This window comes from Mugil cephalus, chromosome 4 (genome assembly GCF_022458985.1).
Source record: "Mugil cephalus isolate CIBA_MC_2020 chromosome 4, CIBA_Mcephalus_1.1, whole genome shotgun sequence".
Taxonomy (NCBI): Eukaryota; Metazoa; Chordata; class Actinopteri; order Mugiliformes; family Mugilidae; genus Mugil; species Mugil cephalus.
In genome coordinates, this window is record NC_061773.1 from 28,886,247 (window position 1) to 28,904,342 (window position 18,096).

The following is an 18,096-nucleotide window of genomic DNA, read 5'->3' on the forward strand; positions in this document are numbered from 1 at the left end:
TTGACCATGTTCAGTCCAAACACAGGGATGTCTTCTGGCCCTTTTTACTGAGGCGTGGACAGCCATGTATCCCAGAATACATTTCAGAACCACATGATGGACGCCACATCTCCACCATAGACCATATATAAATTTGGACGCCACGTCTACACTTCCTCCAGACTCACTGGTTTTCTCTTTAATTCATCCTACCCTCTGCTCTACCTCCACCAGCTACAAGGAAATGTTGGATTATACACTGAACTCAAAATAATTTGTACAACTCACGGCCCCACAGGACCTCTTTATGGAGCGGTTGGCATGGCAACTGGTGTTCACCATTATGTCACTTTCTGTTTCCATAGCATCAAATAACAAATGACACCGGAACTTTCATCAACATTATATTTACTACCTAAAATAACTGAAACCATCCTTGATGGAAATTTATTTGACCTGCATTTTAGTGTTTTAGTTTGGCCCAAGTCCCGCCCACTAACATTGAGGGGGTGGAGCTTATGACCTATACTGCAGCCTCCAGTCACCAGGGGGCGCTCTACTCACTTTGGCTTCACATTAAAGGAGCAGTTCCATATTTATTTAGTCTATGATACCCTGTGTGTCATCTGCTCTGACAGTGTAAACATATTAAACGTACATCGTACGTGTCTTGACGTTGTTCAGCTCGATGTGGTGATGATGATGATGAAGGTGATGAAGGCCATTGGATCGGGCTGTGTAGGTGCATAAATCAAACATGCATTAGAGGTGTTAACCTGAACCCTGATTCTAAACCAAGAATAAGAATAATGAGGCGCATAGAGCTGACAGTCCATTCATAAGGTTTATTGAGACACAGAGGACAGGAGACAGATGGGGTATGCAGTGGACACAGTGAAGACAAACACACCTGTCCTGATTGTCCCATCTCTTGGTCAAACATTTATGTCTCTTTGTCGCAGTCAGACATGAAGTGGAAGAGCAAATACACGCTGATAAAAGTTTTAGGACTTTTCATTTATTTATTCCTTTGTATCTGCTCAAGATTCTATTTTTACTCACTAAAAGCTCTTCTCCTCTAAAACACAGTGACAGCGCTACGCTGACTGGTCCGACACATTCAAAGAAAAACACTACAAAGCTACATAATCACGGAATCAGTTAGAGAATAAAGGCAATCTGGAGTGGTTATCAAAGGGACAGGCCTTAAAGGGACAGTACAGGCGTTAAAGGGACAGTACAGGCCTTAAAGGGTCAGTACAGGCCTTAAACTGACAGTATACGCCTTAAAGGGACAGTACAGGCCTTAAAGGGTCAGTACAGGCCTTAAACTGACAGTATACGCCTTAAAGGGACAGTACAGGCCTTAAAGGGTCAGTACAGGCCTTAAACTGACAGTATACGCCTTAAAGGGACAGTACAGGCCTTAAAGGGACAGTATACGCCTTAAAGGGACAGTACAGGCCTTAAAGGAACAGTACAGGCCTTAAAGGGACAGTGCTGCTAGGCTTCAGGTTCATGCTCATCCTCGTCCTTTCCGCTGCTATATTTGGTGGGTTTGGTCCTGTCCTCCCCCCCGTCCTCCCAACCCTACCCCGTCACAGTGTGGTGGTTCACGGTCGTGGGGCAGATATGGTGAAACAGTGTTCAATCTCTGAGAATTGCACTTGGATGTTTGGTGACAACAGAAGTAAAGGATCGTGTAAAGCCTGGAAGCTGTGGGGGTGGTTGTTGTGCTCAGGTCTGGTGCTGGGGAAGGAAGGGGAGGGGTGAGGAAGGTGAGGGATGAGGAAGGTGTAAGTCCTGTTGCTATGGCATCATAATGGGCGTATCGGAGAAGACGATGGAGTCCATTTCGCCGGCCCTGTGCCCTTTCAGCTCTGGGCTCAGGAGTAAACCTGGTCCCAGGTGTCCAGGCTCCGCCCTCAACCTGCCGTTCTGTTGCTCTCTGATTGGCTCCAGAAACACGACATGCTTGTTGGTACTGACCTTACGGCCTGGGGCCTCGGTGGTCGCCGGAGGGGTCGGGGTGAGGATGGAGGCTCCGGCGGTGCCCTCATTCCCTATGCTGGGGGTGGGCGTGGCGGGGGGCGGGGTCTTAGGGCAGGGAGGGCAGCGGCATGGCGTCAGGTAGAGGTACATGAGGACTAGCACCAGGCTCACTACGCAGCCCAGGAGGGTGGTGAACCCAGTGTTGAAGGGCTCGTGGGCTTCGGCATCATGCTGCAGCACCACGGTCACGTTGACCTCCCAGGTTTCGTTGCGCCGCCGCCGCTGGTCCAACGCCATGCACCAGTAGATCCCAGAATCCCGCTCTCGTGCCGCCACAATCTCCAAGCTGCCATTGCCGAACATCTTGAGGGAGCTGTTGTTCCCCGGCGGGACCACGTACTCCGAGTTGGGTGCGAACCAAAGGAAGGTGACGCCGTGGCCAGACAACGAGGTGACGCAGTGCAACAGCAACGGATTTCCTGCCGTCACAGCAACGCTGCTCTCCTGCTCCCTCATTGGCTGGTTCAGTGTTGTGTTACACTTCTCAAAGTAGCGTCCATGTTGGAAGAACCTCACGGTGCCTCTCTGGATCCCAAACACCAGACACACGTGCTCCTGTCGGAAGAACCGGACCGAATCGTAGCCTTTCTGGTCCCAGACCCGGAACAGGTCATACATGGAGCACTCGCAGACCAGGGAGTTGTTGTGGAGGTAGAGACCCTCCTGGACGGAGAGGGGCAGGTTTGATATGTCCTCCAGGGGCAGTTTGGGGAGGCGGTTGGAGGACAGGTCCAGGAGGGACAGGTGGGGGTGGCTGTGCTTCTGGATGGAGAAGAAGGGGAAGTCGGTGAGGCGGTTGTGGCTGAGGTAGGCCTTGTGGAGGTTTCTCAGTCCGGCCAGGGCTTGGCTCTCCACCCGGACGATCCGGTTGTTGAACAGAAGCAGCTCCTCCAGTCCCTGCAGGTCCTGGAAGTAGTCCTGCTCCAGGACGCGAAGACGGTTGGATGACAGGTCCAGGTGTCGGAGCAGAGTCCCAGAGGAGTTGGAGAATGCCCCGGGGGGGATGTCACTCAGCTGGTTGTGGGCCAACCGGAGTGTCTCCAGCCGCGGAAGTCCTTCGAAGCTGCCGGCGTCCAAGTCCACGATGCGGTTGTGGCTGAGATCCAGCGTGACGGTAGAGACCGGCATGTCCCCGGGGACCTGGTCCATACCCAGACCGGTGCAGCTCAGGATATCCGAGGCATAAAGGCACCCAAACGCGCCCCGAGACCCGGCCTGGACCTGGTTTATAAAGACCAGCAGCACAATCAGAGAACCAGAGATCATGACGCCAGTCCAAACCATCTTCTTGCGTCTCTGTGACGTCCCCCTTTAGATCCAGGTTTTCTTTGGGATTCATCTCATGGTGATGTGGTGAACTGACCCCAGAGCAGCCGACACCACCCCCCCTCTACGACTCATGTTATCCCGTCTCTGGACTCATTGACGTCTCTCAGGGGAAATGAGTTTCTATTTTTCACTGGGTCTGGAGACGAGACTAAAACCGGGTCCAAGGGTCTGGAGACGAGACTAAGATAAGTCCAGGTCCAGGTCCAAGTCCTCTGCTCAGTTCATCTTCTCCAAATGTAAAAGAGTTCAGACCCGTCTCTTACTGTGTCCTCTGCTGGTTATGATGTCCTGATATGAGGAGAACGTCCAGGACGTGTCCTCTGTCCTGCGTCCTCTCTGGGGGATTAGGAGCTCCGTCTCTTTTGTCTCGTGTCGTTTTGTTCTGAGCAGTGGGAGGGAATGTCTCTCTGTCTCATCGCCCTTTCATCTTCCTCTCGTCCTCGTCCTCGTCCTCGGACGCTCAGAGACAGAGGAGGAGGAGAAGTCGACTGGTCCAGATCTCAGGATGTTTGATCTGAATCCTTCGTCTGTTTACGGCTCTCAGCTGATTCACAGCTCCTCCTCCTCCTCCTCCTTCTCCTCCTCCTCCCTCTCACTCTGAGTCTGTGTCGCTCTCCCCTCCCTCTCTCTATCTCTCTCTCTCTATCTCTCTCTCCCTCTATCTCTCCCCCCTCCCCTCTCTCCATCTGCCCCCCGTCTCCTCTCTCTCTCTCTATCTCTCTCTCTCCTCTCTCTGTCTCTCCCCTTGCTCCCTTCTCCCTCTCTCTCCCTCTCTCTCTCCCTCTCTCTCTCTCCTCTCTCTATCTCTCTCCCTCTGCCCCCCCCCCCCCCGTCTCCTCTCTCTCTCTCTCTCTCTCTCATATATATCATTTTACCACATGAGGTTCTCTCTCTCTCTCTCTCTCTCTCTCTCTCTTTCTGTCTCCTCATTTCTTCTTCTTCTGCAGTAAATCAGATTACCTAGATTGTCTATCCTGGCAAGTGCTATCTTATCAAGCTAGCACATGCTAAGCTAGGATAGCGTAATGGAGGAACGACTCATCAGAAGATGTTAATGTGATTTAGCACGTTAAGCTAGTCACTTGAACAGGATGGAGCGAGAGGGAGTTTCCTGTAACTGTCTAACTTCCTCTAACTTTCCTCCATTTTAAGGAGGGTTTAAAGAGGTTTTATGGTTTTAAAGAGCCTTAAGAAAAGGCTCACTAATCAGTGAGGCTAACCTGGAAAAAGGCTTGAATCTGCTAGGGAGCACAAAGACTGGACTCTGCAGACATGGAAGGAGGTCATGTGGTCTGATGAGTCCAGACTGAGCGTGGTCCAGATGACGATCTAATTCATTCATTAATGTTCTGGTGTTGTTCATTATATTTTTTAATATTTCACGTCATTAAATGTGAACATGTTCATAATATTCTGGAAACATCTGGAGTTGTTGTTACTTTCAGGCTATTATTTTGTTGTGTTCCTGGTCCGGCCCCTTTACATCAGATTAGAGTGAATGTGGCCCCTGAACTAAATGACTTGGACCCCCCTGTGGTTGTTTATTCCTGACTGCGCCTTCATGTCCAGTCATTTCATGTGCTCTTGTATGAATCTCCTCGTCAGTCTAAACGCTTTGGCCTTTTGTTGGCTAATAATTAAAGACAGAACACAATGGACCTGTGGTGACGGGAACACAGTCGCTGACATTTTCCAGCCGAACGCTGTGACTCACGCTGATCCTCTTCACAGTCGTTCTTATCGCCACCACATCTTCTTTTTGTCTGCGTCCGGCCGATTCTCTGAGCTCTCAGTGTGAAGTGTCAGAGCTGCTGTAGTGAAAAGGTCAGAGGAGGTTTTACAGGAAATGTCACCGTGTTTCCATGTTGGGGTCTCTGGTTCCTCCTGTGAAGGACGAGGTGACGTATGAGGCCGCATCCGCCGCTTTAGCTCTAAAGTAAACCCAAAGGAAAGGGAGCAGACAGACCAGGGCCTGTCCTCCTCCAGGTCCTCCTCCAGGTCCTCCTCCAGGTCCTCCTCCAGGTCCTCCTCCAAATCCTTCTCCAGGTCCTCCTCCAGGTCCTCCTCCAGGTCCTCCTCCGGGTCCTCCTCCAGGTCCTCCTCCAGGTCCTCCTCCTGGTCCAAGTCTTCCTCCGGGTCCTCCTCCAGGTCCTCCTGCAAATCCTTCTCCAGGTCCTCCTCCAGGTCCAAGTCCTCCTCCAGGTCCTCCTCCAGATCCTCCTCCAGATCCAGATCCTCCTCCAAATCCTGCTCCAGATCCTCCTCCAGGTCCTCCTCCAGGTCCAGATCCTCCTCCAGGTCCTAGTGAGGAGGTGTGATGTTAGTGAGGAGGTGTGATGCTAGTGAGGAGCTGTGGTTGAGCCCGTTGCTACGTATGAGGCATCATTTCATTGATCCATAGAACGGAGTCACATCCACAGACTGAATCGTAGAATCTGACCGAAGCATCACGTCCCTCTGCCACTAGTCATCTGTTTGTCATGTCCTGTTTTTCCGTGACTTTGTGTGAGTAGAAGAATCGTTGCTGGAATCTGTCAGGTGGATTCAAACATTGAGTCTTTTGTCTCTGTTGCTGCCTTCAGCCCTTTAGAGAAGTGACTTGAGGGGACGTCTCATGGACGTCTCGTGCCTCGTGTTCGAGACGTTGATCACAGCTGTAACCATGGAGACCAGCAGATAGTTTCTCCGTGTTGACAGCCGATCATCCGGAGCTACATGGCTGTTTGTTTGCCTTTTTTGTGTTGTGGAGCTGAGAGCGATGGTGGGTGGGAGGTGACATCAGCCACATTTATAACGACGTTTGTCCATTTACAGCTCATAAACCGGGACGTTCACCCATAAATGCCATTAAACTGCTGACGTAAACGCAGAAAAGACGACATTTAATTTGAGACGGACTACAGAAGATTATGGAGGAGCATTTATGTCCAGTTCTTTGCTGTTTAATGCTGTTTAAGTGCTTTTCCTGTCGTGATTTTCCATGGATGGTGTTTGCTGTACACGCTCTGCTTTCATCAGAGATCAGCTTTGGTCCCGTTGATCTGGTGGCTTTAATGCATCAGTCTCATTATTTACAGTTTTTCTGCATTTCTTCTAAAGGCTATGTTCTTCTTATATATTTTATTCTTATAAATTTCCGTTCAGAGGTCAGCCTGCTACCAACAACCACACCTGAATATTTAACTATGCTGAAAACCTTCCTACAAGTGAAAGCAGCAATAATTCGTCCCACAGACCATGTTAGCTCAGATTTTATCCCCTGGACTGAAGGTCGACATTAAAAGCCGTCCAGGTGGATTTCAACTTGAAAGAGTTGTAGTGGCTGAATTCTGTCAGCGAATCAAAATCCATGTCTGTGTCTGCGTCAGGTATTATTGAGATATTTAAGCCAAACATTGGCAGTTTCTTAAAGCTAGCCATGAGTTATTTTATTGTGTACTGTGGAGGAAGTCATTGGCCATGATCTACACGACCTGAGCTGCTGGTGTTGGATGTAAATTCACAGACAAAGTATCTCATTGGGTATTGATGCCTGTTGTCAGAGTGGGCCCTGTAATTATTAAGAGATTAATCATTTATATTCTGATAGTTAATAATCGTATGGACCATATTATTTAACCATATGTGCTCCTGTGTCAAGCGTAGGAATGTAATCTGGGTCAAAATCAGATAATCTGAATTTGACTGAATTTGTGATAAAAGTCTGTCTCCTCAGACTGGGAGCTGAAGTGTCTTTGAGCTTTGTGTATTCATTTATGACCTGAAATGGTCATAATTAATGTTTATTAATTACTCTGCTCATAACCACAAGCCTCTAAATGAAGCTGCCTATTTAAATCCATGATCTGTTATTTGAATAAATGTGTTTCCTGGATGCTGAACTGAGGGATTCCTTTTAGAGCCGTGGTGAAAGTAAAGCAGAGAGAGAATAGATTGGTTCGTAGACGAGAGGAAAGCCTGGTGATAAAAGATTGATGCTGAGGATGGATGGAGTGGCGCCTGCAGAGAGGGAAGGGGTTTCGTTAGAAAGAACACATCATCAGTTCAGAGGTGTTTTCAAGGATCCCTGATTGCTTTTAGAATCTAACCTGGAGTTGCTGATTGGAGTTTTAACCCTCTCTGTATTTCTTTTCCTCCTCCACGTTAGCGATTTCGTGTTGTGTAGCTTTAGGAAACGTTTGCAAAGTGTTTGGGTTAAAATCTACCTGCAGGTTTGTGATGCGTTGCTGCTTCTTTCAGCTGCCGCTAAATGTTTGTGGACAGAAACAGGACCTCTGTGTCTCTGCTGATGAACAGGTGTAATCACTGATGTGAGGTCCCCCAAGGCTCAGTGTTGGGGCACCTCTTATTTTAATGGGATATTGTCTGAATGTATGTAGATGACTGAGTCGATACTAGAAGAAATGAAGAGATCCAGCTCTAAGACATTTAACACCAGAGGAGGACGTTGTGGTTTTTAGACGAATCTAACTCCTTATTTTTGTTTTTTTTGTGTGTCATTCTTTCAGTGTCAGTTTATTTCTGTCTGAAATCACTCACCTGACTGAAAGTTATTTTTCTATTAAACAAATAAATGAATCAGTGTTTCCTCACATCACCTGATTAATGAGCCTCTCTGGGCCTTCGGTCCACTCAGTCCTTCATTCATTTGTTCACTGGCATCTAGTTCAAAGGGGCTGAGTTTAATAACATCTAATTTTCAGTTACACTCGGTCAATGATTTATTAAATCTCTTAAATCTCCTCCGTCTCCTTCATCCTCTGGTGAAAAAATCTTGGATCCAGATCCCGACAGAACCTCCAAAGACTCGTGAAAGACGAGAAACTAGAGGGGGAAGATGGAGGAGACGCCACAAGCCTCTGGAACCAACGAGGACGGAAAATTTACTTCAAAGGAAACCAAAAACCTAATTATTTCCAAATTAACAGATATTAAATCAAACCAAATTAGGAGACCAGTGGCGACTTCCAGTCCTAGTTTCCTGTGACTGAATCAAGCTCCATGTTTAACCAGATCACATTAATACCAGGACCAGAACCAGGAGCAGGATTCAGAGGCTGAACTCCAGATCAGATATTTAGGAGTTTTACGTTGAGTAAGATTCTCATCCCATCTCGACTTCTAACAGTTCATTGTAAATAAAGCCGAGCTGAGTAGATGCATCAGACTGATTTTAAGTTTGTTCGTTATTGTTTTAATTCTCTGAGCACAGAGTAAAGGATTCAATCATCTGACTCATCATCCAAACAGTGGACAAAGAGAACGCAACCAGACACATGGAAAAGAAGCATTAGACTAAACGGGTCCAGTGTTGATCATGTTGTTGAGTCCTTGTGTTCCAACCAGCTGAGTTGTGAGATGTTGGTGGTTTCCTCTCATCAGCTGATGCTCCAACATTTCTACTGGATGAAGGTCAGGACTTTGACTTGTTCCTAAACATTCATCTGGTTCTTCTGGAGAACCACTGGTGTTCTTGGGCTCCTTGTCTTCCTCCATGACCCAGTTTCTCTTCACATTCAGCTCATGGACTCATGTCCTGACATTTTCTTTCAGAGTTCACTGGTAGAATTCACAGTTCATTGGTCCATCAATGATGAGCAGATGCAGCAGAACAGGCCCAAACCAGGACATTAGCACCCCCATGTTTCATGGAGGGATGAGGTTCTGATGCTGGAATGCAGTGTTGGTTCATCTCCAAACATTTAAACCAAACTATTCTACTCTGGTCTCATCTGTCCACTAAACATTGTCCCAGATGTTCTTTGTGGACAGAGAGCAGTGTCTTTGGTTGTTGAGTGGATTCATCAACATGAACATCAGCCAATGTGAGAGAGGCCTTTAGCTGCTTAGAAGTTCCCCTGGGTTCCTCTGGTTCCTCTCCCACTATGATGGAGTGATGTTTGTTGGTGGACCACTCCTGTGGAGGGGAACAGTCGTCTTCAATCTGTCTGACTCTCTGTGGATTATTTGTGGCTTCCAGACTCTTTACAGATGGTTGTGGAACCTTTTCCAGCCTGATGAGCAACAACAACTCTTTTTCTGAGCTCCTCACAAAGCTCCTCTGATCTGTTGTCATCACACACTTCAACACAAACATGAGACAAATCCCTGATTTATAGAAACTGAACCAGGAACTAAGTCTCATCACATGGATGGAAACACTCCTGGACTCTGGTTCAATCATGTGTGATGTGATGTGTGTCATTTTCATCTAATCTTTGTCTTCTGTTGTGTTCTTGACTTTCAGGCTGTTTTGAGTCATTTTTGTGTAGAAGTGTATTAAAGTCTGAAAGTTTTCTGTCCAGTTGTCATAGAAGTCGTGTAAATGAACTCAGCTGATGTTCTCGTTGATTCTCTCCAGGATTTCTCGAGCTGCTGCCGTCCTGCTCTCCGACCCCTGCTTCCAGCTCCACTCCATCCAGCACCTCCTGGGGGAGGGAGGAGACTCCTCCAGCTCCTCAGCTGTCGTCACCTCCACCCTCCGGCCAGCCGTCAGCTCTCTGGGTTCAGCCATGACGCCTCCGATCCCTTCGACCGCTGGAAACTCCTCTGAGCGCAAACACTTCTCTCTGCATGCATGTGAGTGGGTGAAAAGATCTAAAGGGCTGAAGACTCTGTTAAACAAAGAGCTGCTTCTAGAGGCCAGATACTAATAAAACTCCTAAAGAAGGTTCTGCAGTGAGATGTGCTGAGAGCAGGGAGGAGAACTTTAAGAGGCTCAGAGAGGAGAACATGGTTCAAGCAGGAATCCAATCCCTGAGCCATTTTACCTGGTTAATACCACATGGATAAAGAGCATATGAACTGGTTCTGGTTCTGGTTCTGGTCCAGGTTTCTTCCTGTTAAAAGGAGGTTTTCCTTCAGGCCAGTTTTTTTGAAGCGGCTTGAGATGATTAATATTGTTATTGGTTCTATATAAATAAAATAGAATAGAATTGAAATTAATTATTCATCCAATCGGGTCTAGGAGGTTTTTAGGGACCATGTGAATCAGTAGAGGAAACTTCGTCTTTAAATGATCAGATCACATCATATTATTTTAGGTCTGACATAAACCAAAACCACAACCCTGTAGTGTTAAAGCTTCTTCTAGTTTTATAGATTTTAGATTTTAATGACGGCAGATGGCGCTGCTAAAATAACAAAGAAGAAGTCTAGGACATTTAGTGGTCGCCGTGGCATCCTCCTCATCGTCCTCATCCTCCTTTGTTGCCATGGGAACACAAGCAGTTTCCATGGCCACCTTGTGAGGCATCATCTGGAGGTCAGACAGGACTGATGTGATAAATATGACCTCAACAAACAGGAGTAAAACAACAACGTGTTATGGACCCGTCCATCCACACACACTTCCTCCTCCATTCTTCCTTCTCTTCTTCCACCTCTTCCTTTTTCTTCACCTTTGCCTTCTTCACCCTCTTCTCCTCCTTCTCCACCTTCTCCTTCTTCAAACATTCTCCCTCTCTGCTGATGGCTTTCGATTTATCTTTCCATTTACTCGCCCTCAGACAGATCGTCTTTCAGGGGAGTTGATATTGACTCGTTGGACAGATGCCATGATTACGATCTGTGATGTCTGCTGGAAACTAGAGGGAGGAGGAGGAGGAGGAGGAGGAGGAGGAAGGACTAACCACTAAGCTCTTGCTTGATATCTAAAGGAAGTTTTATACATAAACTACACAGCCTGGCCATTGAAAGGCTGTAACCCCCTCTAGTCTGTGGGCGGAGCTCCTCCCCCTCTAGTCTGTGGGCGGAGCTCCTCCCCTCTAGTCTGTGGGCGGAGCTCCTCACCTCTAGTCTGTGGGCGGAGCTCCTCCAGCTTTGACTCCATTGGTTCAATAAGAAGCTTCTCCAGTGTCTCCAGGTTTCTTCCATCCAGTGTTTTTAGTTTAGATCTTGTGTTGATGATGTCAGAGTCTGAGTCTCCAGCTCATCCCAAACTTTCTCTCTGGGGTTCAGGTCTTTGCGCTGCTCCCTATCAGATTGGAGCCTTTTTTCCCGGTTGTCCTCCTTGATTAGTTGTTTTCTTAAGGCTACACAGCTTTTCAGAAGACCATGGTTCTCCACTATCCTTCCAGCCTGTAATAAAGTTCTTAACCCAGTTTTAGTAGTTTCTAGATGTTTCCTCTGCTTGATGCAGCCAATGATTTGACCCTCCTCCTCCAGACTAACATCTCCTCCAGACTAACATCTTCTCCTCCAGACTAACATCTCCTCCACCAGACTAACATCTCCTCCAGACTAACATCTCCTCCACCAGACTAACATCTCCTCCACCAGACTAACATCTTATGTGTCTTTCCACATGGTTGTTGGAGAAATGAGAAGCTCCTCATTGCATCAGTTGGTCTTAAAGAACTTGTTGAACTAATGATCCACCAGGAGGCGCTGGACTATGAGCTCCGTTACATCCAGGTGGAGGACACTCTTTCTGACTGAACTACACTTATTTCCTCTCAGTTTTCTAGCCCCGTGTTCAGCGAGGAGGAGTGTTTTGGCAAGTGTATGGGAGTTCAGGGTTAGGGTTAGGAGTTAGGATTAGTGGTTGGGGGGTTAGGAGGGTTAGGGGTTGGGGTTAGGGGTTAGGAGGTTGGGGTTAGGGGTTAGGAGGTTAGGGTTAGGGGTTGGGGTTAGGGTTATGGTTATGGTTAGGAGGGTTAGGAGGTTAGTGGTTGGGGTTGGGAGTGACTGGTGTTCATTTATATATGGATGAATGGATCCTTTTCTTTGCTTCTGCTTCCTGTAGCTTCATCATAACTCACCTGTTTTCTGGGTATTAAACATCATGAAATATTTGAAGATTCAGATGATTCAACGTTCAGATTCATTCAGTCAAAGAGAAAGTGGACCCCTCTATCCTCCCCCTCCTCCTCCTCCTCCTGTCTCTTGGTAAAAGGATCTCCTCTGGTTTCAGTATTGATCTCTGAACCTGATCTGAAGCTGAAGGTGAAATAAATAAATAAATGAGGGTGTGTGTTGTTCTATGGGAGGTCACTGGTGTTTTTTAGTCTTCGGTTCATTTTATTTTTGGTTCTTGGGCTGAAACCAGATCTGTGAGATCAGTTTGCAGAGTAAAGATGAGCACAGAGAGTGTATTCGCCTCCCTGCAGGAGATAAGAAGCATCTGCATCAGACCGTCTGTAAACACAACAGATATAACATTTACACTATAAAGTGTCACAGAGGATGAACCTCCTCCTCCTCCACCCTCCTCCTCCTCCTCCTCCTCCTCCTCTAACATCTAACCGACCGTGTAGATGCTGGTTATGAAGCTACTGTTTGAACATTCAGACCTGTGTGTGTTTTTTACCTCAGACACCGACTACATCAGTGAGGAGGAGAAGCAGAAGGTGGAGCTGATGCTGGCGTTTCTGACTGAAGAGTCCAAACAGGCTGCAGCCAGCACCGCTGTGAGTATATGACTGGAGATGGAGCTCCTCCACCTCCTCTACCTCCTTCACCTCCATCCTCCACCTCCTCCTCCTCCTCCATCCTACTCCTCCTCTTTTAATTATTAGAGTCATTATCATTCACACCAAAAGCCTGATTCATTTCTGATATAAAAACACAAAAATTTAAGTGTCTTGCATAGTAGATTTTTCTTGGGTGGATTATTAAGGTTTTAAGTTTTAAGTTTTTCTTTTTTGTTTGTTTTTTGTTTTTTTAAATCTGACACTACAAAAAATAAAAAAACATTTAGAGCCTGAACCAGCTAACGTGAACCAGCTAACGTGAACCAGCTAACGTGAACCAGCTAACGAGAACCTGAACCAGCTAACGAGAGCCTGACCTTGCTAACATCAGCGTGAACTATGTCATTGGTCATGAAAAGGGTGGGGCCAAGGATGGAGCCCTGGGGAACACCAGGGGCGGAGGCAGATGTTACACGGCCAGAGATGTTAACATGTTAACCAAGTGCTGTAGAACCTGCCAGAAAGATAAGAACTGCTTTAACACGTTCCTCCTTCGGAGAAACCTCCAACCACACGACTCCCCTGAGTCTGTCCTCGGGTCTAAAACCATCTGACGTCCTGCAGCGTCCTTTAGGCCGAGGCTTTTCTCTAAATGTCTCCCTCTGGGGTTATTTTTACTTCAGAGCTGCTCGGTGTCACCACGTCACTCTGAACCCGACACATTTAGATCATCAGTGAAAACTGAGTCGGACGGAGCAGGATGAAAGTCTCTGTGTGGACGGATCCTCGGTCCTTCAGGACAAACCATTTCCTCCCCTGGAAACCCGATGCTGCCTCTCCTGCAGCCTCCACCACAGACCAGGATGTATTATTGATAAGGGAGAGAGGGTGGAGGCCGGAGCGCTCGATAAATCACTTATTTTTTGCTTCGTCATGATTCAAGAACCAGTAAATCACATCAGTAGAATAACGTTAGACGCTCTGGAGCTCGGTGTCATGTACACAATCTATTAAACCTTCAGAGAGAGGACGCTGTGGATGTGGTGGAAAAGAGTCTGAGCCTGGTTTCCACAAAGCCACTAGTGGATCTGCACAGACCGAGGGTCCAGGTACCACCTGGTTCAGGTTTGAGTCCAAACTGAGACAAACCTACATGAACGAGAAAACACGTTGAACATCAGCCAGCATGTAGCCTTGGTGGCTGGTAGCTTAGCATTGCTATGTAGCATGTAGCCTCGATGGCTTGTAGGTTAGCATTGCTATGTAGCATGTAGCCTTGGTGGCTGGTAGCTTAGCATTGCTATGTAGCATGTAGCCTTGGTGGCTGGGGTCCTGGGGAGTTCCATGTGTAAATCTCCATCTTCTTCTGGATCGTATAATGAGCTCAATGGTAGAATGTGATGACGTCCAGGAGAAATAAAATGTCCAAAGGTTGAATTGTGTGAACGTTGCCTCCTGTAGTGAATCAGTAGCATTTTGGAGCCAGATTCACTTTAAGAGGTAAAAACCCAACGTGGAGGAACTTTGGGTTCTTTGGTTTGATCCTAATGTCCAGATGGAGAGTGGACCTGGTTCTGTTTCACTAGAACCTTTGGAGAACATGTGAGCTCTGTGGTGTTTAAACCGTGCGTACAGACGTTGTTTGATCTGAAAACAGACCAGAACATCTTCCCCTTCATGACGTTTCTACTTCATGTGACTAAAACTTCTTATCAGTTAAATATTTACTAGTTCTTGTATTAGTTATGAGCTTTTATTTCCAGATAAGATTCTTTTCTTCTTGATGCTTCGTTCACTTTCAGTCACCAAACCAAACTAGAACCAGACCAGGGACCCACGCGGCTCTTCCTCGTTCCCTCAGTCTGTTTGTACCGAGGAATTCCAGGACGCTCAGAGACAGTTTGTCCCAGTTTGGTGTTTGTGTTTAAATCATGTGGTTGTTTGAAAAGCTGCTCAGACGTACGGAGATGTTCTCAAACACATGGACCCGACTCCTGCTGGATGAGGTTAAACTAAAGTTAGCTGGTTTAGATTTAAGGAATCCCATCATGCACTGGGGCACACGATTTATTTTATTTTATTTATTTTAATAGAAGCTTTTGTTTGTGTCTCGTAGCCGACCAGCGAAGAAGATCTGTGTCCCATCTGCTACGCTCACTCCATCTCCGCCATCTTCAAGCCCTGCTCCCACAAGTCCTGCAAGTGGGTCCACGCACACAACAACACACGATAACACACAGTTAGCTTAGCATTGCTATGTAGCATGTAGCCTTGGTGACTGTTAGCTTAGCATTGCTATGTAACATGTAGCCTTGGTGGCTGTTAGCTTAGCATTGCTATGTAGCATGTGGCCTTGGTGGCTGTTAGCTTAGCATTGCTATGTAGCATGTAGCCTTGGTGGCTGTTAGCTTCGCATTGCTATGTAGCATGTAGCCTTGGTGGCTGTTAGCTTAGCATTGCTATGTACCATGTAGCCTTGGTGGCTAGGGTCCTGGGGAGTAAATCTCCATCTTCTTCTGGATCGTATAATGAGCTTAATTAAAATAAAAGAAGGCCACTTTAATAGGTACAGTAGGCAACATCATTAGGTACAGTAGGTCAGAACATTAGGTACAGTAGGTGCAGTAGGTCAGATCAGTAGGTGCAGTAGGTACAGTAGGTCAGATCATTAGGTGCAGTGGGTCAGATCATTAGGTGCAGTAGTTGCAGTAGGTCAGATCATTAGGTGCAGTAGGTCAGATCATTAGGTGCAGTAGGTGCAGTAGGTCAGATCATTAGGTACAGTAGGTCAGATCAGTAGGTACAGTAGGTCAGATCATTAGGTACAGTAGGTACAGTAGGTCAGATCATTAGGTGCAGTAGGTCAGATCATTAGGTGCAGTAGTTGCAGTAGGTCAGATCATTAGGTGCAGTAGGTGAGATCATTAGGTGCAGTAGGTCAGATCATTAGGTGCAGTAGGTCAGAGCATTACGTGCAGTAGGTCAGATCAGTAGGTGCAGTAGGTCAGAGCATTAGGTACAGTAGGTACAGTAGGTCAGAGCATTAGGTACAGTAGGTGCAGTAGGTCAGATCAGTAGGTACAGTAGGTCAGATCAGTAGGTGCAGTAGGTCAGAGCATTAGGTACAGTAGGTCAGTGCATTAGGTACAGAAGTTACAGTAGGTCAGAGCATTAGGTACAGTAGGTGCAGTAGGTCAGATCAGTAGGTACAGTAGGTCACATCATTAGGTACAGTAGGTCACATCATTAGGTACAGTAGGTGCAGTAGGTCAGAGCATTAGGTACAGTAGTTGCAGTAGGTCAGATCATTAGGTGCAGTAGGTCAGAACATTAGGTGCAGTAGGTCAGATCATTAGGTACAGTAGGTCAGAACATTAAGTACAGTAGGTACAGTAGGTCAGATCATTAGGTGCAGTAGGTCAGATCATTAGGTGCAGTAGTTGCAGTAGGTCAGATCATTAGGTGCAGTAGGTCAGATCAGTAGGTCAGAGCATTAGGTACAGTAGGTCAGAGCATTAGGTACAGAAGTTACAGTAGGTACAGTAGGTCAGATCATTAGGTGCAGTAGGTCAGATCAGTAGGTCAGATCATTAGGTACAGTAGGTCAGATCATTAGGTACAGTAGGTACAGTAGGTCAGATCAGTAGGTCAGATCAGTAGGTGCAGTAGGTCAGATCATTAGGTACAGTAGGCCAGATCATTAGGTGCAGTAGGTCAGATCAGTAGGTCAGAGCATTAGGTACAGTAGGTCAGAGCATTAGGTACAGAAGTTATAGTAGGTCAGATCATTAGGTGCAGTAGGTCAGATCATTAGGTGCAGTAGGTCAGATCAGTAGGTCAGAGCATTAGGTACAGTAGGTCAGAGCATTAGGTACAGAAGTTACAGTAGGTACAGTAGGTCAGATCATTAGGTACAGTAGGTCAGATCATTAGGTGCAGTAGGTCAGATCAGTAGGTCAGATCATTAGGTACAGTAGGTCAGATCATTAGGTACAGTAGGTAGAGTAGGTCAGATCATTAGGTGCAGTAGGTCAGATCAGTAGGTCAGATCATTAGGTACAGTAGGTCAGATCATTAGGTACAGTAGGTACAGTAGGTCAGATCAGTAGGTCAGATCATTAGGTACAGTAGGTCAGATCATTAGGTACAGTAGGTACAGTAGGTCAGATCAGTAGGTCAGATCAGTAGGTGCAGTAGGTCAGATCATTAGGTACAGTAGGCCAGATCATTAGGTGCAGTAGGTCAGATCAGTAGGTCAGATCATTGGGTACAGTAGGTAAAGTAGGTCAGATCAGTAGGTGCAGTAGGTACAGTAGGTCAGATCAGTAGGTACAGTAGGTACAGTAGGTACAGTAGGGGCAGTAGGTCAGATCAGTAGGTACAGTAGGTGCAGTAGGTCAGATCAGTAGGTACAGTAGGTGCAGTAGGTCAGATCAGTAGGTGCAGTAGGTGCAGTAGGTGCACTAGTGCAGGTGTGTAGATGACTGTGTCTCCTGTGTCTCTGCAGAGCCTGTATCAACCAGCACCTGATGAACAACAAGGACTGTTTCTTCTGCAAAGCCACAATCACCGGAGTGGAGGACTACAGCAAACCCTGCTAACACACACACACTATTAACACACACACACTATTAACACACACACACACACACTGTAACACACACACACTGTAACACACACACACACTGTAACACACACACACACACACACACACACACACACTGTAACACACACACACACTGTAACACACACACACTATTAACACACACACACACACACTGTAACACACACACACACTGTAACACACACACACACACACACACACACACACAGGAACACACACACACACACACACACACACACACACACACACTATTAACAAAGGAACACACACACACAGGAACACACACACCGTAACACACACACAGGAACACACACACATTATTAACACACACACACACTGTAACACACACACACATTAACACACACACACATTAACACACACACCGTAACACACACACACAGGAACACACACACACATTAACACACACACACACTGTAACACACACACACACACATTATTAACACACACACACACACACTGTAACACACATACACCGTAACACACACACACACCGTAACACACACACACACACACAGGAACACACACACACACACAGGAACACACACACAGTAACACACACACACACACAGGAACACACACACACCGTAACACACACACACCGTAACACTCACACACACACACACAGTAACACACACACACACACATTAACACACACACACCGTGAAACACACACAGTAA

The 18,096-nt window shown here is 46.8% G+C and overlaps 2 protein-coding genes across 3 annotated transcripts in view; one reads left to right on the plus strand and one right to left on the minus strand.

Moving 5' to 3' along the window:
- The window catches only part of LOC125007077 (E3 ubiquitin-protein ligase RNF123), a 46,040-nt gene extending 28,615 nt beyond the window's left edge, over positions 1-17,425 (plus strand). For both annotated transcript variants that reach the window (XM_047583649.1, XM_047583650.1), the window contains 4 exons: positions 9,722-9,939; positions 12,676-12,770; positions 14,890-14,975; positions 17,281-17,425. In XM_047583649.1, the coding sequence (XP_047439605.1) occupies positions 9,722-9,939; positions 12,676-12,770; positions 14,890-14,975; positions 17,281-17,374 (493 nt within the window). In that variant the 3' untranslated portion in view covers positions 17,375-17,425. The remainder of the gene's footprint in view (positions 1-9,721; positions 9,940-12,675; positions 12,771-14,889; positions 14,976-17,280) is intronic.
- On the minus strand, positions 517-3,959 carry amigo3 (adhesion molecule with Ig-like domain 3). The gene has a single exon (XM_047583651.1). It carries the CDS (start codon positions 3,313-3,315, stop codon positions 1,789-1,791), a length of 1,527 nt encoding a protein of 508 aa, XP_047439607.1. The 5' UTR covers positions 3,316-3,959; the 3' UTR covers positions 517-1,788.
- Positions 17,426-18,096: the final 671 nt, after the last annotated feature.

Bases quoted from the DNA above. Each gene is read 5' to 3' on its own strand.
- amigo3 (XM_047583651.1), bottom strand. From the start codon at position 3,315: ATGGTTTGGACTGGCGTCATGATCTCTGGTTCTCTGATTGTGCTGCTG.